The sequence below is a fragment of the Rhinolophus ferrumequinum genome, chromosome 23 (assembly GCF_004115265.2).
Source record: "Rhinolophus ferrumequinum isolate MPI-CBG mRhiFer1 chromosome 23, mRhiFer1_v1.p, whole genome shotgun sequence".
Classification (NCBI taxonomy): domain Eukaryota; kingdom Metazoa; phylum Chordata; class Mammalia; order Chiroptera; family Rhinolophidae; genus Rhinolophus; species Rhinolophus ferrumequinum.
This window is the reverse complement of record NC_046306.1, coordinates 11711182-11734142: the sequence shown is the minus strand read 5'-3', so window position 1 is coordinate 11734142 and position 22961 is coordinate 11711182. Positions and strand designations below refer to the sequence as shown.

The 22961-nt window shown below is 45.4% G+C and overlaps 1 protein-coding gene across 2 annotated transcripts in view; it reads right to left on the bottom strand.

Moving 5' to 3' along the window:
* SLC13A3 (solute carrier family 13 member 3) overlaps positions 1–22961 on the bottom strand; it is a 62658-nt gene that overhangs the window by 3192 nt on the left and 36505 nt on the right. For both annotated transcript variants that reach the window (XM_033094786.1, XM_033094787.1), the window contains exons 5-11: positions 20791–20961; positions 19401–19526; positions 17612–17707; positions 16579–16683; positions 12177–12274; positions 9333–9445; positions 1695–1856 (exon numbers count right to left, since the gene is read on the bottom strand). In XM_033094786.1, the coding sequence (XP_032950677.1) occupies positions 1695–1856; positions 9333–9445; positions 12177–12274; positions 16579–16683; positions 17612–17707; positions 19401–19526; positions 20791–20961 (871 nt within the window). The remainder of the gene's footprint in view (positions 1–1694; positions 1857–9332; positions 9446–12176; positions 12275–16578; positions 16684–17611; positions 17708–19400; positions 19527–20790; positions 20962–22961) is intronic.

Below are 22961 nucleotides of genomic sequence, written 5' to 3'. Positions count from 1 at the left end.
GATCGCCTCTCCAGCCTTTTATTTAAGATAGGACAATTTTGGCCCTTATAGGGAAATTTTGCAACCCAAAGTATACACATTTTCTCGAAATGCACTAAAATCACCCCTTGCATGGAAAACATTTTGATTTTGATGAGCAACATTTAGAAGGATGTGTCCTTTGCTAGCGTCTTCTCCAGCAAGAGAGCCTCTGCAGATCTGGCTGGCGCTATACTCTCTTCCTTCCCCCTCCCCCCATAGTACCCCCATATCTCTCAATTGTCAGGTTCCTCAGACCCTGGGGAAGGGAGTGATTAAATCCTATCACAGTCAGCAAGGGGATGAGGACCCCCACACCGCAATGTGTGTGGGAGTGTCAAATGGCACGCCCACTTTGGAGCACAATTTATCCCTATCTAACAAAATTGTAAATGTACGTGCTCTTTCATCCAGGGATCTCAGTTCTAGGAATGTATCTAGCTGTCCTCAAAGGTGCACCGAGAGGGAAAAAGGTTGAGGCAGCATTGCTGGGTACCAGCAAAGGCTGCAAACAGATGGCTTAACCAAATCGGCAACTACTGATTCATCATAGAATATTCTCATCATTGACAAAGAATGAAGTATATCTGTGTATGTGAATACAGTGTGACCTCCATTATAAATGATAAACAAACATTAATAAACAAACAAAATCAAGGTGGTTCAGACAAGTGTGCCTGGTATATTACTGCATATATCACTGCGTGAGTATACTCGCAACATTGATTTCATTTGATCCACTTTGGATTGTATTGAGATATTCAGAGGGTTTGGTCATCTTTCATCTATTTAAATGTATAAAACTATATCAATAGTTTCTCATGTTAATCACTTTTGAAATTCCTAATATAAACTCTGCTTGATCAGGCTATGTTGTTCTTTGCATATGATCCTGGATTCGTTTCACTATTGGCTTCTTTATTTATTACACGTCAGGTTGAGTTACAACTTTTTTTCCTTTGCTCCCCTTGTTTGCTTTTGGTGTTGGGGTTTTGCTAACCTTATACCTGGATTGAATGGCTTTCTCTGGAACACTGTGGGGAAGTTGGCAGCTGTCTGTAGCTTGAAGGTTCTAGCTTTCACCCAGCCACCTCTCCAGGGCTGGTGACTTTCAGAGCAGTTGTTCTCAACTGGGGATGGTTTTTGTCCTTCAAGGGGACATTTGGCAATGAAGACATTTTTGATGGTCATGATTGAGCGGGGTGCTACTGGCATCTAGTGGGTAGAGGCCAGGGGTGCTGCTACACATCCCACAGTGTGCAGCACGGCCCCCACCACTGACCTGAAATGTCAGTAGTACCAAGAGGCTGTGATCTAGAAGGAGGTTACAGTTTTGCCCACGATTACGATTTCTCCTGTGCTTATTTGACCACTCAGATTTTCTACTTCTGCTTAATCCACATTTGATCATTTATATTTTCCTAGAAAACTTTCCAAAGGATGGAATTTGGTCACTTTGAAAATATTTACTGTGTTTATGCATTTTTTTGAAGAAAAAACACAGTATTCTTTTTTTTTTAAATCAGAGTTCTGACACTTTCATGCATTTTGGAAGAGAACAATGAAAACTGGAGCTCCCGGATGGAGTTCCTGCTAGCAGGGGAGAGATTGCCGACCTGTGTGGAGGGGACAGGTGCTCTTCCTTTCCTCCCCCGCTTCCCCAGAAGGACCCTCACCAGCTCTGACAGGACGGGCAGGAAGATGATGACGGTGGCCGTGTTGCTGGCAAACTCGGTGAAGAAGGCAATGACCGAGGTGATGAGCAGGACAGCCAGCACAGGTGGCATGTTCTCCAGGGGGTGTAGCTGATTACTGATCCACGCAGACAGCCCTGACTCCTGCAGAGGGGAGGAGGCAAGAGCCACATCGTCACACCCAGCCCACCCCCATCTGCCACCCCTGACGGCTGGGCCCAGGAGGGAGTGTTGGGGTCAACCCCTTCCCAGATGGGGAGCCTGAGGTGCAGAGGGGGAGTGACAGGCCCAAGGTCACACAGTTGAGCCTGGACTTGAATCAGCTTCTCTGCTTCTTGAACGCTTCTCTATTCCATACTGCGTAGGCCCAGGGCCCAAACCCTTGGATTCTCCATCGCTTTGGCTCTCCAAGTAATCCATGTGGGTCTAGCACCCCTGAGCTCTAGGGGAAGGGGAATTGGACCCTCCATTCTTCCAATGATGGTTATTCCTTTTAAAAATACTGACACAATTATTTACACAAAATATTAATCTTATAATTATTATATAACACACTAATATGCATGAAATATATAAAATATATACAAGATATAATATATATCATATATAATATAAAAACATGTATCAGATATAGTATATCAAATACAACACTATCAATATGATTATCAGTAATAAAGATATTTATGATCAGTAATAAGGGTGATTATTAAAATGACAATAAAACAAATATTAACACTGTATTATTCATTATAAGAATCACCATTATTGAAGCTTTATAGGGTGCCCGGCACCTGCATACATTACCTCCTAGACTCCTTCCATCCATCCCGTAAGGTGGACATTCGTCCTATGTTACAGGGGAGGAAACTGAGCCGGGCAAAGTTTTTGTGATGCCCGTGGTCCCTAGCAGCAATGACTGAGATGCATTTCACACTCAGGGCTATGTAATTCTGTAGGCTAATGTGCTCCTGCAAAGCTCCCTGTCACCCGGTACCCTCCGCTGGACGTGCCACTCTGACACTACCCCTCTTAATGAAGAGCAATGCCCAGAACTGACCACAGCCCTCCAGGACAGAGAAAGGGCCAGATTGTTGCCTCCCTGACTCCAGACTCTGCCCTGCCATCAGTGCTGTAGAATTATCTCCATGCTCTCTCCACTGACTTCTCCAGGAGTTACTCTATTTACTAGCATCTAATATGTATACTCTCCCCCAGCTCTGCTCTCCTAAATTACCCAGAGTTCAACACACCTTCATTAAGACCCCCAAGCAGCAAAGCTGAAGATGTAAAATTGTGCTCGATGCTACCCCCTGGTGGTGTCATGCAGCAATATCTCAATAAACCTGCAAGGTCGCGTCCTGCAGGTCGTTTCCTTTTTTTCTTTGTCTTTTTCTCATTAAACTTTGTTTTAATGTGTCTCAAAATTCTGTGACAGATTTTTGGCCAAGCTGTTTCCAATAAAAAGTACTGATTTTAAAAACTAATAACTTAAAAACTGCCACACAGGAAAACAAATGGTCCACAAAACATTCTCCTTTCCCTCTGAAGGTTTTACTCCAGCTATAGGCTTAGATGCTGATGGAGGGCAAAGCTGCGTTAGTCCCCTAAGATTTGGAATCAAGTGTAAGTCTACCGTAGCCCTTTTATCAATCCAGCATCCTCTGGTACCAATCCACTTTGGTTTATCAAACAAACTTTAGACATTTCTTTTATGTTTAGTAGAAAATGTACTGCTTATGCAAAACTTAACATTTCACAATGGATTCTAGAACACAGCATACTGTTTTTACATAAACCAAAGAATACATTTGTCCCTACAATCTGGCTTTGAACTTACCTCCAATGAACGAATAATAAATGCTTAAAGATATTTTCCCCTAGGAGAGAACTTGTGAAATTAAGGTGCTTCTTTTACATCTTCCCTGTTGGTCTGATAGCCTAGAAATTATGGCACATGGCAGAGTTGAGACTCCAACCCTCCTCTGGCCCAGGGAACCCTATAAGGAAAAAATGGGGCCACTGTTTTTTCCCAGAGGCCACAGCTCTGGCAAAGAGACCGACAGCAGTGTGTGCAATTAAATGAAGCGGGGCTGGCGAGGGAATATTAATGACCTGGATGAATGAGAAGCCAAGAACTTCCCTGCAGCCAGGCCTCTGGGTGATGGGCTTCCAACCAGTGTCCCAGCAGCCACTCACGTCCTTGGTTCAGCTCCCACAGCTAGAGAAGGTCTGACAGCTCCATGAGAGAGGAGAACGCCCAGCTGCCTGGATTTCTCTTAAGGACCTGCTATTCCCATTCCTGTAGGAAGCAGAAGCTCTGTTTCCTTGAAAACACACTTCCCCACAGTGTCCCCAGGACTCTGGGACCAGCAACAGGCAAGGTCAGAGGCAAGTATGGCCAGAGGGTAAGGAGAAAGGGCTCTGGAGTCAGACTATATAAGTGTGTTCTCCATCATAATCCTTTCCAGCTGTGTCATCCTGGTTAAGTAACTTAACCTCTCTGTGCCTCGATTTCTTTATCTGTAGATGGGGATGTAATAGTACTGATCCCAGACAGTTATTATTGAGAGAAAAGGAGCCAGTCTAGAAAGCACTTAACAGACTGCTTGGGTACTTGGTATGCGCCCAATGCATGCCAGCTGTCATTAGTAGCGTCAAGTCACGAGATGCCAGAGGTGGCAGAACACTTAGAAATCGCCCAGTACGGTGGTTGCCAAACTGTGAGTCCCCAAAATGCCAAGAGGTGCCTGAGGCCACACTGCAAAATGGTGGGACGGGGAGGCTGAGTGTCAGGATGATGCCCCCCTCTTCCTTCTCCTCTCTCACTTCAATCAGGTCCTCTTCTAGATAGATCTCTGAGATACATAGTAGGGTCGCATCTGACAAGGAGGGTGTTATGGTCTAAGTTAAAGGTTTAAAGTTGAAATCTCAATGAAAAACACCCTTGAAAATCTCTTACAAGGCTCATAAAACACAGCAGGCTTGGCTGTGTGTGTACAATTCTGTATAATAATTCGTAGGCAGAGAAAGCCAGTGAATTTGATTAAAGGAAAGAAAAAAGAAAAGGCTTTATACGTGAGGTGAACACTCAAACCATTGCCCTGCTTATAAGCTGTGTGATCTTGGACAAATTAATGAACATCTCTGTTCCTTGATTTCTTCAAGGGGTCATGGTAAAGATTAAATGAGTACACGTAAAAACAGTTCCTGTACATAGTAAGCACTGAATATGATTTATTATTATTTATTTAACAACACAGAACTTACTCTGTGCTGGGCGCTTTTCTAAGTACTTTGCTAATATTAACTTATTTGATCTTCATGACAACCCCATTAGGTAAGCAGTATAATTTCATCCATTTTACAGTTGAAGAATCTGAGGCACCGAGAGGTGGTGATTTGCCCAGTTAAGTGAGATGACTTGCCTTAGGAATGGAATTCTGAGCTCAGAATGACTTAATCAGAAATTGGGGATTATAGGCTACTTCTCCAATTAAAATAATAACAATAATGATAAATCTCAGCTCTGAAGCAGGAAATGAGGGAAAGGGGAGAAGACACGTGTTTCTACTTGCCTACAGGGCTTGCGTGATTCTGATTTACATCAACTTTCAATAACTTCAATATATTTGCAGACAAGTTTGTTGTGGTGGAGATGCAATAAGTTGGATGTGAAGGTGCCAGAATAAGGCCAGTTGTTTATCCATGAGATAGTACAATTACAGGAAAAGTAGTGAGGTTGATAGTGGCCCCGGATTTTAGCACCGTGTACGTATCAGCCCTCCACTGGGCACTTTTCATACATCCATCGTGTCATCCGTCCTCAAAACATCCCATGTCGCAGGTCATATCCCATATTAATTACTGAGTGAGCACCTAATACACCAGGCTTCTTCTAGATGCTGGAAACAGGGGTGGGTACGATGGATATGACTCTTGCCCTCATGGAACTTACATTCTGGTAAGAGAGACCCCAGGAAACAAACAAATGGACAGGGTCATTTGGGGGGAGAGTAGATACGGGTTAGCAGAGTGGTAAGAGGGAGAGTGACTGGGTATATGGCAAGGCTCCTTTAGATAGGTTGGCGGGAGGTCCTTTCTGCCTTGGGACCTTGGAGCTGAGACCTGCAGGGTGAGGCCTCAGAAATTTCAGGGAGATGAACATTCAACAGGGAGAAAGCAATGCAAAGGTCCTGGGGTGCAAATGAATCTAGTGTGGCTGAGGAATGTTAACGGGCCAGTGAGACTGCAGTGGAGCCAACGAGAAAAGAAAGATAGGAGCCGACATCAGGAGGTGGGAGGGGCCAGCCGTTCTGGGCCTTGTGTGTAGGCCGGTGGGAGCCTTCAGACTAGAGTCTAAATATATGGGCAGTTTTGCAGCAGGAGAAAACTGGGGAGACCACTAAGTGGGTGTAAGCAAGTTGCCCAAACTCAGAGTAAGCCCTGAGACCTGCTGGTTCCATTCGGAACCAGCACACGGGGGTCCACACATCCAGGCCCACCGTGAGCCCCATCCAAGGACCTCTAAGCCACAGGAGATCTCCGTGGCCTGGCAAGGGCACTGGGCAGGGACTAGGCAACAGGATGTGCCATGAGCACTCTGGTCCCTCTGGAGCAGGCTGTGCTGCCTGGGGAGGGGGTGGTACCAGCAGGGGCTGGGGGAAGGGGACAGCGGCTACACAAAGCCCTCGTTGAACAGAAACCCCGGCCGGCTGCCCAGGGCTGGGCCAGAAGCCAGACTGGCCTCCCAGCATGCTCAGCGGTCCTGCAGCCCAGCCCCCACTGAGAGATGGGCTTTGCCCACCACAACCTGAGCTCAGAGAAGCCTCTATGGTGCAGGTCACCCCTCTGCCCCCTGCCTCAGGGTCGGGTTAAGTGCATCTCAGTAAATGGCACCATTCCCACAGAGTTGTTCCGGGCAAGAATCTCTGTGTCATCCTTGATTCTGATTTCCCCTTTTCCCCAATGCCCAATCATAATAACCAACTATGTCGGGCTATGTTCTAAGTTCTCCACATGTCTCCACTTATTTAATAATTGCAACAACACTATGAGATAGGGACCATTATTATTCCCATTTTACAGATGAGGAAACTGAGGCACACAGATAAGAGGTGGAAGATCTGTGATTCTAACCCGGATAGTCTTGTTCCACAGCCCATGCTTTCTACCACTGCATTGTATGGTCTCCTTAAGACCTGAATAATGTCACTTCCTCTGAAGACACCTTCCTTAATACCTCTCCAGTAGGAGGCAGCAGTGAGAAGAATCAGACAGACTTGAGTTCAATGCCAGCTCTGCTACCTGTGAGCTGTGTTACCGAGAATCAGTCGCTTAACCTCTCTGGTCTTTGGGATTCCTAAAACAGCAGTACTTTTCCTCATTCAGCCTTTGGCTCCTTTTGAAGTCTGTACTATTGTACATGTGTTATTTATTGAAAAAAAGGAATAACATAAAAATCTATCTCACAAAAAAGAATGGCTGTATAGAGAACCTGAATGTGCCACCCAGAGCCCTCTTTCCTGTTTCCTGTTTCCGGGGAGTGTGGGCGGCAGACAGCCTGCACTGTCAGCCCCTGGCCCAAGGGTTGTCGCCTTGCCGGAGGTCACACCCACTCCTGGGGCAGCGTAGCTCCACAGACTGATGGAGAGATACCCGGATATAAAGGCCTGGCCATCTCAGACCAACTGGGATGTCTCTGAAGGGCCATCGCAGCTTGGCACTCCCTGTAGGGTTGGTGGAGGCTTCACAGGGTTTGCCTCACAGCCGTACACCTCCCCATGCCCTCTCCTGCTTCGTTCCTTCCTCTTCCACGGGAGGTGACCTCAAGGTCACCTAATAACCCCACTGCTCGACTCTCCATCTCAGAGTCTGCTTCCTGGAAGCAGAACCTGCACTAACCATGGAATAAAGATGCACGTCTGCTTGCTATGGATTGCATCAGCATTATCTTCTTTAATTACTTCTAACAATTCCACGGAGTAAGAACTTCGAGCCAATTGATAGATGAGAAAACTGGAGCCCAGAGAGGTTAAGGAACTTGGCCAAAGTGCCTGAGCAAGGAGTGCTAGAGCACGGGTTTGAATTCGGGTATTCGGATCCCCAAGCTTGGGTTTCTGACCAGCATGCACCTTAATAGGGTCTTAATTTACACTGTAACACTATTTAAACCTGAAATTTTCAGTTGAATTAAAAAAAGAAAGCAATCTCAGAAGCAATTTCAGGTTTTCTTGACCTTAATTTCAGATTGACCCTTAACTGGTTTTGAAGGTGTCAGCTTACACGGAGAGATTTAGGGGCAGGGCGGGGCCCAGCATCGTGAGCTGTGGGTTCAATCCCGACTCTGCCATCTCCTGACTGCACAAACACAGGAATGCTTTTTAGTTTCAAGTTGCCTCCGTTTCCTCATCTTCGAAATGGGACAGCAATAGCATTTACTTCAGTGGTGTTTATGAAGATTAACAGAGTCAGTGTTTGCAAAGTGCTTAGAAGCAGAGCCTGCCACTTGGGAAGTTCTCAAGAATGAGCCATTAGGAGCTGAGACTCTGAAATTAGATCGATGGGAGTTCAAACTCCAGCTTCGGAGCAGAGTGTAATTGTATGACCTTAAGAGAGAGACTTAGGGGGTGGCTGGTTAGCTCAGTTGGTTAGAGTGCGAGGCTCGTAATACCAGGGTTGCTGGTTTGATCCCCGTCTGGGCCAGTGTGAGCTGCGCCCTCCACAACTAGATTGAAACAATTATGGTACTTGACTTGGAGCTGATGGGTCCTAGAAAAACACACTTAAAATAAATAAAAGTTTAAAAAAAGAAAGAAAGAAAGAGCGCTGCTTAATTTTTCCATGCCTCAGTTTTCCTACCTGTAAAATGGGGGTAAAAAATATTACTAGCCCTTGGGGTCCGGGTGAGGATTCAATGAGAGAATCTATTATAATACATGTGGGACACTGAGGCTGCACTTCCCCTGAGCAGGGAGCACGACCCTGAGAGAGCGTCTCCTAAAATTCTGCATCCTCAGTGCCATACGTGCCTCACTCTAGTCCCAGCCCCGCCTCTGAGCTCACAGAGCCCTGTAGAATAACATGAATAATAATTAATTAATATGAGTAATATCTAACATTTATATCACCGTGGCTAAGAACTATGATATAAATATACACTCTTAGAGCCAAATGACCTGGTTTAGTACCAGGTCCCTGAGTACGTAGCTGTGTGACCTTAGGCAAGTTACTTTACCTCTCTGTGTCTCAGTTTCGTAATCTATAGAATGGGGATTTTGATGGCATCTACCTCGTAGGTTTGTTGGGAAGTTTCAATCAGTTACTATGTGTACAGTACGTTGGACAGTGCCTGGAATGGGGGTGGGGGTGGGGAGAGCACAATATGGTGGTGGCCCTCTGAGCTCCCAGAACCCTCCAGCCACGATATTAGTAGTAGTAGCAGTAGTATTCTGTTCACCTGGAGCTCCCTGAGGGGCTAGATCACACCTCCTTCCTCTCCTGAGCAGCACCAGGCACTGAGATGGGAACTTGGATTATCCCGGCAAATGAGGAATGTCCCCTGCAGGGACGGTGCAGTCGCTCACTCTGAGGCTGAGCCTGCAGCCCCCCCGCCGCGCTCACCTCACAGCCTTTGGCCATGGCGAAGCCCCCTCCCAGGAGAAGGATGATGTTCCAGGGCACCGTGTCCTGGGCCTTCTTCCATGTCAGCAGTGGTTTTGTCTCTGTGTTGGGAGCTGGGCAAAGAGAAGACACATAGCCTGAGGAGGAGACACTGGCCCCGCTGGGAACACACCCCACACACACTCAGGACACTCAGTCTGAGGAGGGGACACAGGTCCCGGCAGCCCTATCTTTGTGGGGACACTCAGGGTTCTCCAGAGAGCCACGATCTGGCTCCAGCATCTAACTGTGGAATTTTAGGGAAAAAAAACCCAAAAAACCCAGAAGCATCATGATGGGGCATCTGTTCTGTTCAGAATGAGGATAGTTTTCATGGCTCCTGCAGCTTGAGAATCTCCTGGAACCTGGCACTCCACCTGCAGGACATCCTTTTACTCTCTCAGCAGCCCTTCTGGGTAAGTGTTACTTTTGCCCTCAAGCAAGACAAAAGGCTCTCTTTGTGATTGGATGTGTACAGAGAAGAAAGAAAGAGGAAGGAAATCACGAAGAATAGAAACTAAGGGTATCCTTGGCCCATGGAATTATGGGATGATTTCTATGTTTTCAAAAGGGGCAGTATGTGCAGTGGTTAGATCGGGGGTGGTCAGTAAACTCTTTTCTGTAAAAGGTGAGAGAGTGAATAATTTAGGCTTTGCAGCCTCGGTTGCAACGGGGCTGCCATTGTAGCATGAAGCAGTCATGGACAAAACGTACACGAACGGGCGTGGCAGTGTTCCCAGGAAACCCTGCTTTCCACAGGGTCTTGTCACTTACTAGGAAAGGAAAGATGGACAGGGAGGGCCATGTTTCACGAAACACATTTTTCTTGCACCCATTCTGCTGCCTACGTAAATGTTACTTCTCTGTAGCCATTTGAGTTTGCAACCCCCGTTCAGTAGAACTACTACTAAAGCCAGAGGTGACAAGTGTCTAAGGGAGCTGCTTGTTTTTAAGTGGAAAAGCAAGGCCCAGAAAATACAGGAACTTACTCGAGGTCACCCAGCCAATTAGTGACAGAGCTGGGACACCAGACATCTATGTCATGGTGCCCTCCCCACAGCCCAGACAAGAAGAAGCTCCGGGTCTTATAAGCCCACCCACAGGTGACAGAACCATGGATGGGACCTGATCCAGAACAGCCAATCCATAAGCTGGCCAGGAATCGAGGAGGCAACGGGGTAGCCTGGTGGGGGAAGATCTGCCCAAATGAGAGGAAACGAGACCCACCAGATTCTTCCTTTCAGAAGCATCAGTGGGAAGTAGAGAGACAACAGGGGAAGAGAAGTGATAACTACAGGTGAAAGGATGGACAGAGAAGCCGCATGACATAGGAGGGGCATGAGGGGGCCGAAGTTCTGGGAGGAAGTGGAAACTGAGGAAGTGGAAACTGTGAGAAACAGAAAGCATGAGGAAACGGCTACTTGGAGGAGGCAGAGACTGTGAGGGAGCAGACACCCTCGAAGGAGTCGACACTGTGAGAGGGTGGAAGCCGTGAGGAAGGAGAAAGGGTGTGGGACTAGAAGCCACGAGGCACAGAAAATGAGGCGGCAAGAAGCAGCAGAAGCTGTGGGAGCAAACACCAGGAGGGAGTGGGCAGTACGAGGCAGAGGACGCTAGAAGGGGACAGACGTTATAAAAAAGCCGGGACTGTCATGAAGCAGAAACTAGAAAGACACAAAAGCTAGGAAACAGTAGAGGCTATGACGAGACCAAGAAATGGTGCACAGAGTGAAAGGTGAGGGAAGTTACTTAGAAGCAAGACGGAGAAGCAGAGATGGAGGGAACAGCTCAAGCCTGTTCAATCGCGAGTCCCAAAGCCCACAGCCTAAGCCTCCCTGGAGCCGGCACCAGCCCCCTCGAAGTCCAGCTCTGCTGGGAAATCCTCTCCGTACTGACCCTTCCCCGCTACTCCCCACACGCAAACCCCCACCCCTCCAAAACTGGAGCTATCCTGTGTAATACTCTGTGTTTTTCAACAATAGAAAATAGATTATGAGCCTTATTTCCTATTGCATTGTGCCGGACAGAGATTACCCAGACACAGCCTCTGTCACGGGTGGCAGTGTTGGCGCCTTCCAGACACCTGCTGGGAAGCCCATGGAGTCACAAACTGGCACTCTGAAGGCCAAGGCCAGCCTACAGATGCTTTGCTCTGGGGGGCTCAGTGATTCTTTTGGGCTGAATCTGAATGCTTTTAGGCACTTTTGCCTCAGTCCCCTCAGCTTGAGGTTCATGTAAACCCAGCTTGAGGTTTTCATGTCTGGCCCCTTAGGTAACTGATTGCAACTTCTGCCGTGGGCCCAGAGGCGGCAAAGTTCTTCTGTAAAGGGCCAGAAAGTAAATATTTTGGGCTGTGTGGGCCAAGAGATAAAATTGAGGCTATTGCGTAGGTACTTATATAACTAAAGAAAATAAACAAGTCCACGAATTTCTTATTGAAGAAATTAAAAACTTTATTTACGGACACTGAGATTTGAATTTCATGGAATGTTCATGTGTCAGGAAATATTATTTCTCTTGATTCTTTCCAGCCATTTAAAAATGTGAAAGTCATTCTTAGCTCAAGGGCTATACAAAAACACACAGCCCGTGGTATTTGGCACGCGGATGTCTGGCAGCCCTAGGTGCCCAGACAAGGTAACCACTCAGACAGGAAACCAGGGTATGAAAGAATCAGGGCCTGTGGCTCAGGCAGTGGGGCTGTCAGAACCCGGGCTTGGGCCCGGCCTCCAAGACCTCCAATTCCCATGCCCCAGGCCACAGTCCTTACTGAGCCCAAGGAGACCCCCACCGTGGCCACCTTACCTTTAAAGTCAAACCACCACTTGATAGAGGGCCTTTGCGACGGGAAGAAGAACAAGATGGTGACAATGGCTACACCGGTGACGGCATCAGAAAGAAACCTACAATGACAAGGCCCCAAAGCATGTGACCTCAGGCATCTGAGCAGACCAACGTTTGGCAGATTTACAAATGAGGATTTGTGGGAGGTGGGAGGGAATTAGGGTCTCTGTAAAGAGGCCTGGTTGGAGGCCTCTGGCTTCTGTCCTGCACTGAACCCAGTATGGGTGCAACCGCCCACGGACGTAAAAGCCCTTTATCCATAGCTCCCTGGGGTATGTAGCTGCTGCTTGAGCCAAACCAATGTTTATCCTCCTAATTCAAGGACCCCAGGAAGAGGGATTTGACCAAAGAGGGAAGAATCTGAGAGCCACAGAATACTGGGGTCTGTGGAGCCCCCATGGACTCCTGTAAGAGCCTGTGTTTGTATAGCTTCTGCTTGCATTCCTCCTGGGATGGGCAGCTTACTACATGGAGGTGCAGCCCGTTCACACCAGCAAAGCCCAGATCAAACTGGACTCAGAGCCACTCAAAACCTAACTACTATCTTTCAAGGATCCACAGTGTGGCCTGTGCAGACACGAAGCTCACAGAAGTCTCAGAAACAGCCCTCGGGGGCAGGCATCTTCCATTTTAGATGAGGGATGTGAAGCTCAGAGAGCAGAAGCAACTTGCTCAAGGTCAGACCATGGTGATGGAGGAGATGAGCATTAAACCGAGATATTTCTGGCGCCATGTTCAATGAAGCACAGAGCCAGCTGCTAACAAAGCTTTTTCAGCCCACACATTTGGGAAGAAGAGTGCTCAAATGGCCAAAAAACTGGAAAAGATGGTCAATATTACTATGTTAGAAAAATACACATCAAAAACATTAATGGACTACTACTCGTCTTGGAACAGACAGGCAAACTTGCAAAGGGGGATGATACCAAATGAGCATGTTGGGAAACTAACAGGGGTGGAGGGAAAACAAACAGGTCTAACCTTCTGAAGGGCAGCATGTTTCAACACGCCTTGACCCAGTTATTATACTTGTAGGAATTTATCCTCAGGAAATAAGTGGAATCTTGTACACAGATTATATACACTGTGTATATATAATGTCATTATTAATAATAGTATGTCATTTTGATAATTGGATGTCATTATTGATAATAGTAAAAAAAAGAAAAGAAGACTTTTAATAGAGGCCTGTTTAAATAAATTGTGTTTAATAATGTACATATAATATATATATATATATGTAATGAAATAGCCTGCATCTGTTTTTTTAAAAACAAAAATATAATATCAGGCTTTATGTACTGATATAGAAATACAACCAAAGGAATTGATAAAATAAATGAAGACGCTCCTATTTTATAGAATACTACGCAGTGTTTAAAAAGAATGGAATAGCAAGTTGTCCATGATCATATTATTGTATTTTCCAATTTTTTGTTATATGTACACATACATGTCTGTGTGCATATTAATGTGTGTGTGTGTGTGTGTGTGTGTGTGTGTGTGTATCTGCAATGTTGTGCACCAAATTGTTACTTGTGATAATGAGTGGGGGGTAGGACAGAGGGTAGATGACAGGCAACGAACTTTTACTTTTTCAGGTCAGCATTGTTTATAATGAATATTCATAACTTTTATAATGAGACAAAAAAAGAAAAAAGCAGATCACAAACAATATCTTCACTGTAATCATATTTCTTATAAAGAAATCTTGTGTGTCTGTAGATTTCTGTTTACCTAGTTTGCATGTATTTTTAAAGTTAGTTTTACTGAAGTGTAATGAACATGCAATAAAATGTACCCATTTAAAGGATGTGGGCAAATGAGTGCTGAGCAATGTGCACAGTCCTGTAACCACCCATGCAGTCACAGGATGTACGAACAGTTCCCAAAAAGGTATTTTTTAAGTCATTAAAGATGTACTTCAGATCTGGAGATGGAGATTCTAGGTGATTTTCACTTTCTTTGTATTACTGGAATGTTTATAACAGCCTTTTTTTTTTTAATCTGAAGAAAAAAATAACAAAGTACCTACATTTGGGTACTATAACAATCACCTACATGTTGGAAAAATGAAAAGAATAGTAATGGGAAGAATAAAAGAACGGTAATAAGAGCCACTTCTCTTGGCTCCATGAAATCATGTCATTTCTCCCTCGTAACAACCCTCATGAGAACAGAACTTGTATCATCCATTTTAGCAGAGGGGAGACTGAGGCTCTGAGCTGAAATGTGTGGAGCGGTCTATCCAGTATGGTGGCCAGCAGCCATGTGGAGCTAGTAGACACCTGAAGTGTAGGAAGACCAAACCGAGAGGTGCTGCAGTGTAAAATACACACCAGATTTTGAAGATTTAGTATGAAAAAAAAAAAGCAAAATCGCTCAGAAATAATTTTTATGTGGGTGACATGTTAAACTAATATATTGGGTTAAATAAATTATCAAAAGTAACTTCATCTGTGCCTACTAAAATTTTGTAAATGATGTATGTAGCTCCCATTCTCTCTCTCTTGGATGGTGCTGATGGAAATCATCAGCTCTCACCCCACCCGGAGGACATCGCCCCCATCCAATCACAATCTAACTCACACCAGAATCTGACAGTTTCCCACTCACTCTTTCTTAAAACCTTCCCTCTCTTGGCCTTTGCTAGCCCATTGCTCCAGGTTTTCTGCCTGCCTCCCTGACTGCTTCTTCTCCATTTCTCTTAAGGGATTATTCTTATTCCAGCTCCTAAATATTGGGGTCCCTCAGGGTCTTCTACACTTGTCCCTACATTCTTTCCATAGCTGAGCCATCAATTCCTATGGATTTAAATTCCAAATTTATAGGCCGACTCCCAGATTTATATCTGCACCTGACACCTCCTCTGAGCTCCATGCTTACACATCCCACTGCCTATTGCAGTATTTGAAAGACACTAACGTTGATAAGTCTAAATCAAGATCAAAATAGAATTGTTGGTAAGGCACCCCCAATCTCCCTAAAAAATGTTCTTCTCCAACTAACCACCACCATCGGAGGTACTTCTTTTCCTCACGCCCCCAAATCCAACTGTAGTAAGTCCTATCATTTCTAACTTTGAAACATATCTTGACTGCTCCACCTCCTTTGCTGCCACTTTTGCTCAAGCCATTGAAGGTTTCTCCTAGACCAAGGTCAGTAAAGGTCATTAAATGTCTTCTTTACAGCAAAGAGCCACACAGTAAATATTTTTGGCCTTGCAGGCCATAGAGTCTCTGTCATGACTCAACTTTGATGCTGTAACGTGAAAGCGGCCATGGTAATACGTAAATGAACAGGTGTGGCTGTGTTGCAATAAAACTTTATTTGCAGACAGTGATATTGCAATTTCATATAACTCTCATGTGCCACAAAATATTGTCTTTTGATTTTCCCTGGCCATCTAAAAACGTAAAAACCATTCAAAAACAAGGCGTGGGTCAGATTTAGCCCACAAGCCTTAGTTTACAGACTCCTGTCCTAGAGGGTGGGTCATCTAGACTGTGTTATAGCTCCTAACTGTTCTCCCCCCCATATCTTTGCCCCACGACCCATTCCCTAGTAAATATAACTAATGTTTTACTGAGTTCTTGCTTTGCGCAATTCTAATCACTTGACATGTATTAACTCATGTATCCTCAGAACAATCCAATGAGGAGTACACTATTACCGTTTTACAGATGAGGAAACTGAGGCACAGGGAATTTAAGTAACTTAAAACCCTCCAATAGCTTCCCACTGTTCCTGAAAAAAGACCGAAATGTTTAGAATGTCCAAGACCCTCAGTGATCTGGCTGTAACCTGCCCTCCTGGTCACCTCTTGCTTTTCTCCCTCCCTTCCCAGCAAGGCCCAGTCACACTGGGCTTCTTTCAGTTCTTCAAATGCCCTAAGTTGGGTCCCACATCGGGCTCTCAGTAGACATGCCCAGCTGGTCTCTACTTTTTACCTCGATTCTTCCTCACCTTTGGTTCTTCCTAGAACTATCCAAAGTGAATGCCCTCACTCCATTCTTTTATAATATAGCCCCCTTGCTCTTTCATTATTTTAATTTGCAGTTATTTTGTTGCCTAACAGTGGTTTTTATCTGCTTAGCACATAATAGGCTCTCAATAAATGGCAGAGCTGGCATTCGAACCCAATTTCGTCTGATTCCAAAGTCAAAGCTCGTAACACCTGAGAACCCAAATGCCTTATCATCCAAACCTAAACTCTTCGGAGGGTAAAAGAAGAAGCTGTTAATAATTACCCAGGATAAAAGGTGTAAGCCTAGCCTAGGTTTCCCTTGCTGCACTGCCTCACCAGCTCCCACCCCAGAATCCTCCCTGTTGGACTCCATCCCTTGGGGCCCCAGAGGCTCACCCGGGGGTGAAGAAGTTGGCCCAGCCAGGGATGAACTTCGGGTCCCGGGAGAAGAGGAGAATAGCGAACATGCAGAAAAGGATGAAAACGGCCTGTTCGGCAAACCTGTGGCACAGATATGCAGGCACATGGTGACTGTCGGCTCGGGTGGACCACGGCGTGGAAAGGCCTCAGGCAGGCACCCACGGCATGATGGGCCCAGGCCCTGCCTCTGAGAAACTGAAAAAAATAACTCACTCCCCAGGGAGCCCCCAGAGTGAGGAGGGGGGTGTCCCATGGTGTGTTTCCTGTCCTGGGGCTTCCGCACTCCCCCAAGAAGGTCTGAGCATTAAGCACCCCTCCCACCAAAGTATTTATACATTCCCACCAGGGATTTCCCAGGGTCCTAAGGAGGAGAGAGAGAGACAGAGAGAGAGAGATAGAGAGAGAGAGAGAGAGAGAGAGAGAGAATCAGAAAAGCAGAGAGAAACGAAACAGATAAACAGAAACAGGGAGGTAGGCAAAGAGAAGAACAATCTCCATCGAGGCAGACGCAGAGAGGAACAGACATGGAGAGAGGGGTACACAGAGGTAGAAAGAGAATCCTCAACATTGGAGCAAATATCTACCCAATGTGTCCATTTCACAGATTAGGGAACAGGGCCCAGAGAGGGTTAGTGCCTTGCCCAAGGCCACATAGGAAGTTAGTGGCAGAGTCAGCCTGTGTGCAGGCCTACTGACTCCTAGATATTTTCACCACATGAGAAATATGCATTAAATCAGGTCCCGGAAGCCACCCACGGCAGTCCCATCCTGTGCATTAAAAGGGAAGGTGGCAGGTCCCCATCCCAAGTGTACCCTGAGGGGCTTGCTGGTCCTCAGGGTATCCACCCCAGCACCTGGGCAACAGGCTGACTGTATAAGCCTCCCTACCCTCCATCTTCAGGATTCCATTTCACGCCATTCGTCCTGAAATACCCCTGGGACTCAGCTCCCGGGGACCCAGGGGTCAGGCCAGCTCTCTCCCCACCCCAAAGACCCCCATGCCACGCACTTGATGGGTCCCAGGTTCTGGAATTCCTCCCGAATCACCGCTCCAGCCCTCTCTTCTGCATCAGCTCTGATCTCAGATTTCTTCTTCCGCCACCCCCTGAAACAGAAAATGGGGAGTTCAGGAGTAGCCACTAACTTCTTCCCTCGCCAACCAACACCTGGCCAGGCTTCATTATCTCTATTCTGGAGACTGCCATGGCCTGCTGAGTCTCCCTGCCTCTGTCTTCCCTTTCTAAAATCTGTTCTCCCATCTACAGCCTGGATGACCTTTCAAAACTGTGAATCTGATCAAATGACTCCCAGGCTTAAAATCCTTTAGGGAGTCAGACACATGAACAAACAGACAAATGAATGGAGTGAAATAGAAAGTCCAGAAATAGACCCAAACACAAATGGGGATTTAGTCTGTGACAAAGTTGGTATCACAGATGGGTGTGGAAAAGACGGGCTATTCAGTCAATGGTGTTGGGCATATAGATCAATGGAAGAGAATTGGGAGTCCAGAAATAAACCCATACATCTATGGTCAATTGATCTTTAACGAGAGCACCAAAACCATTCAATGGGGGAAAGAACAGCCTTTCAACAAATGGACAACCGGACAGCCAGGTGCAAAAGCATGAATGTACATCCCTACCTCAGACCATATACAAAATTTAACTCCAAATGGATCAAAGACCTACATGTATGAGCTAAACCTATAAAATTCTTAGACGAAAACATAGGGGTAAGTTTTCATGCCTCGGAGCAACTATTTCTTAGATATAACACCAAAAGATCAAGGAACCAAAGATAGATAAATTGGACTTCATCAAAATGAAGAACTTTTGTGTGTCAATAAATGGTGTTGGGACAACTGGATGGTCAACTGGGACGAAAAATGAAGTTGGATCCAAACCTTACACTGCACCCTAAGGATAAACTCTAAATACATAAAAAATGTAAATGCAAAAAATATAAAAAATACTAGAAGAAAATATGTGGTTACATTTTTATAACTCCTTTAATGGGAAGGTCTTTTTAACTGTAACTGAAAATTCAGAAGTCACATGAGAGAAAATTAATAAATTCATCTACATAATAGATTTCTTAAAAATTCTTTGTATGAGAAAGCACTATAAGTAAAAAAAAAATCAGGAAAAAATATTTGCAACTCATATTGCAAAATAATCACTAATCTTCAATATACAAAGAGTACTAAAAATCAATAAGACCGAAACCAATAATCCATTTGGAAAATGTACAAAGGATATAAACACACAGTTTAACAAGTCACAGGAAAGGAAATACCTATGGTTCCCATGAATACATAAAAACTTTTCATATTGCCCCTCAGCAGGAAAAGTGGCTCAAAATTACTCTCAGTAAAATAAATGCAAATTATTTGTCTCTTATCAGATTGGCAAAAATCCACGTTGCTGCATGGAAACAGATTCTCTCATACATGGTAAATGGGAGAACAAATGAGCACGATTCTTAGGGAGAACGACTTCACAATGGCTATGAAAATAAAACTGTGTTTTTGGCAGTGTGTTAGTATTGATGATGGGTGAGGTATTAGTAGCTGAAGGGCTGGGCTTGGCAGGGAGGTCCCACACCACCATAATTATCACATCCTTGGGAGGCGAGGTCTCCTGCCGTCACCACGTGAGAAGATGACATGAAATTATAAGGACAACCCTCAGTTTACGTAGGAAATGGAGCCTTAGGAAGGCCGCTCCCCAGTGAGAAGGAAGTTGGGTCCAACACAGTTCAGTCAGGCTCAAAGCTCAGTTAAACATGAGGGGTACCTCAGGGTCATTCCCCCATACAGGAAGGAGATCCACAGCCATCCCACCAACAGGAACAGCAGCATGAGCGGGAAGGCGAAAATGAACCAGGAGCCGAAGTTCACCACGTCGCACTGTGGGAAGAAACTGGAAGAAAGAGGGAAGTGAGAGCTGCCCAAGGTCAGCCATGCTGGGTGTGTGTGTGTGTGTGTGTGTGTGTGTGTGTGTGTGAACATACACCTGAAATCTATGTAACTTGACTAACAATTGTTACCCCAATAAATTAAAAAAACACACAAAAAAACCTATAAGCAGTATGTTAAATATAACAGTGGAATTAAAGGTATTTCAAATTTTTGATTTTTTCTATATTTTCTGAGTGTTCTATAATGTGCCTATAATGTGTAGAATCAGAATAAATTAATAAAATGTATTTGGGGAGCACAGCCCAGGGAGAACACTCAGGGCAGCCATTTCCCTGTGTCCCCAGGCTCCCAGCGGGAGAATCAGAACCCCAAATTACTTGGCATTCCTTCTAAATCCCCTCCTCCCAGACTAGAAGGGCCAAGCCTGTGCAATTAAAGTTGCATGTTATTTGCATATAATTTGCATGCAATTTATTCAAAATCCTTCATGTTTAATATTTTTACATACAGCTCCAGCATTTTTTCCCTAATTTCTTTTCAAGTTGCAACAAAGTCTGCTCATGCCAGGATGGCCAGGCCTCCTGGAAACTCTGACAGCAACTTCCACCCCAACCATTCTCCCCACCCCACAGACCAAGGCCTCCAGTTGGGGTTAGATTGTAAAGCAGATGCTACATCATATCACTTCTCTGCTCTCAGCTTTGCACTGACTCTCCATCTCACTTGAAGGAAAAGCTGGAGTCCTTACAACAGTTGCCTTAGTCTGACCTCTTCTTACCTCATCTCCTCCCACAATCCCCTTTACCTTCTACACGCCAGGCTCGCTGGTCTTTGTGCTGTTCACCTTGCACAGGCTAGTCCCTCTGTCTGGAAAGCTCTTCCCTCGTGTCCACATAGTTCACTCCCTCTCACTACTAGGTCTCTGCTCCAATGTCACCTTAGTAGAGCGGTCATACATCCCTGACCAACCTGTATGAAATAGTACCCAGTCCTGTCACTTCTACCCCCTTATCCTGCTTTACTTTTATTTCATAACTCATCGCACTGGCATATCACATTCATTTGCTTTTTCCTTTACTGCTGTCTCCCCACCAGAATGGGAAACCCCCAGGGTAGAGACTTTGCTGGGTTTTGTGCCTTGCTGGGTCCCCAGAGCCTGGCTAATAGAAAGCACTGCATCCACACTACCAGGATGCTGAATGAAGGAGGGACAAGGGGAGAAGGAGCAGAAACTCCCATGCTGGTCGCGGGACACTTGCTTTTACCTCTTGAGCTGGCCAAGCAGGATGAGGTTCGGGGGCGTGCCCGTGAGGGTGGCCGTGCCGCCGATGCTGGCTGAGTAGGGGATGGAGATGAGGAAGCCCTTCCAGATGTTTCTGCGATATTCTTCCTCCTTCTTGGAACATGGAGCCTCCACCTCCTCCGGGCAGTCTTTGCTTGAGACAAACCCAAAGAGAAGCCGTTCAGAACACACTCAGAATTCCTGACCTCACAGGGAGATGGCTCACACGTTGTTTGGGTTGGGAGAGCGAAGTGGTCTTTCTAGAAGGTAATTGGCACGGGCATCAAAAACTTCTAACAACGTGCAACCCTTCATTCAGCTTAGGTGTTCTACTCTTCAGAATTTACCCTAAAGAAATAATTGGTCAGGTGCATTGGATGTGGGTGCAAGAGAGTTTACCATGGTGTTAAATATAATTTGAATTGGAAATAACCTAAGTCTCCATTAAAACGGGATTGGCTAAATAAAGATGATCCTCTTTCTGGATGGAACACCAATGCAGCTCTTAAAAATGATGATTTAGGGGAGTGTGTAGTAAGGTGAAAGATGTCTATTATATGAAGGGAAAAGGTAGGTAACAGCACTAGTTTTTTTTTAATTAAAAAAATTCACGTATCATGAATATACGAATATTAAGAATAGTCTAGAATGGTATAAGCAAAGTCAATTTGGTGTCTCTCTTGGGGGTGGAATTATGGATTTTTTTCCCCTCTTTTATTCTTTATTTGTATTTCTGGGTTGTTTTCCTTGTGCAGTGAAAGAGTTTTGGGAAAGAATGAAATTGGAATTGTTAATTATATAATTAAACGATGAGGTTGACACAAATTTATTGAGGTGAAAACATGTTAGCTACCATTCATTAAGTGAGCTAGCAGGTTACAAAATAGCATATGTAGCATTATTAATATTTTTATTTAAAAATGCATTTATGTATATAGAGAGATATCAATAAATAATCTAAAATAGTCGTCACGTAACTGTTTTAATCTATCCTTGTGAGATACTGAGTATATCTTTCTTTTTGCTTAAGAGCATTTTTAAATTAAGACTTGTGCAATTGTAAAATATTATTTATAAGTGAATGGAATTAAGAATTGCTCCTGTGTAACAAATCAATTTTTTTTTAAAGAATAAAAGATACTTCAAATGCCTTCTGACTTAATTGCTACATGAGGGACCCCTTCTCCAGTGGGCAACGGGGACATGGTCTGGGATCTGAAAGGAAAGAAAGGACGAGAAGCAGCTGGAGACCCCATGTCATAGCCTGACTTCTCGGGGTGAGCAGCTTGGTCAGGAACTATGGCCTCCCTCAGATCGGGGAACCCAAGCAGAATGAGTCTCACAGTGAGAATGAGAGAACAGAAAGGACCGTAGGGCCCATCTCCTGCAACCCCTTCTTTGTTCAGATGGGGAAACTGAGGCCCAGGGAGGAAACAGAGTTTGCATCCAATGCACATGGAGTTCCAGAGAGTGGGGATCAGGTCTTTCCCACTGAACTCAGCACTACGCTCTGCGTAGGCAGACAGTTAACACCGATTCCCAGGCTGCATGGCCGTGAGTGGCTGGGCCAATCACAGAACCCAGATCTCAGAGCTGGACTCAGAGCTCTCCAATGATGCCGGGAAGGAGCACAGGCCAGGGGATAAGACAATCAGACGTAAGATCATGTTCCTTCTCTGTTATCCCTCCATCAGCCCCTCTTTCATTCAAAATCAAGACTATGTCAATGGCCTGTGAAGTCCCACCCACTCTGTCCCCCACCACTGCCCTCTGGACCACACAGACAATCTGACATCCCCTCCTACCATCCACTCCCCCCACTCCACCCGCACTGGCTTCCTGTCTGTTTTGGACTCTCGGGCACTTGGCACCCGCTGGTCCCTCTGCTGAGAACACTTTCCACGGACCCTCCATGACGCCTCACCTGCAGGTGTCTGCTCAAGCATGACCTTCTCAGAGGCCTTCCCTAACCACCCATTTTAAAACTGCTCTTTCCCACTCCCAGTCCCCCGCCCTAGCCCTCTTTCCTGCTTTGGTCTCCTACATAGCACTTGCCAACCATCTGATGTATTATGGATTTTACTCGTGTCATTAGTTCCTTGTCACTGGGACCTAAGCTCCACAGGGCTAGGATTTTTTTTGTCTTTCACTGCT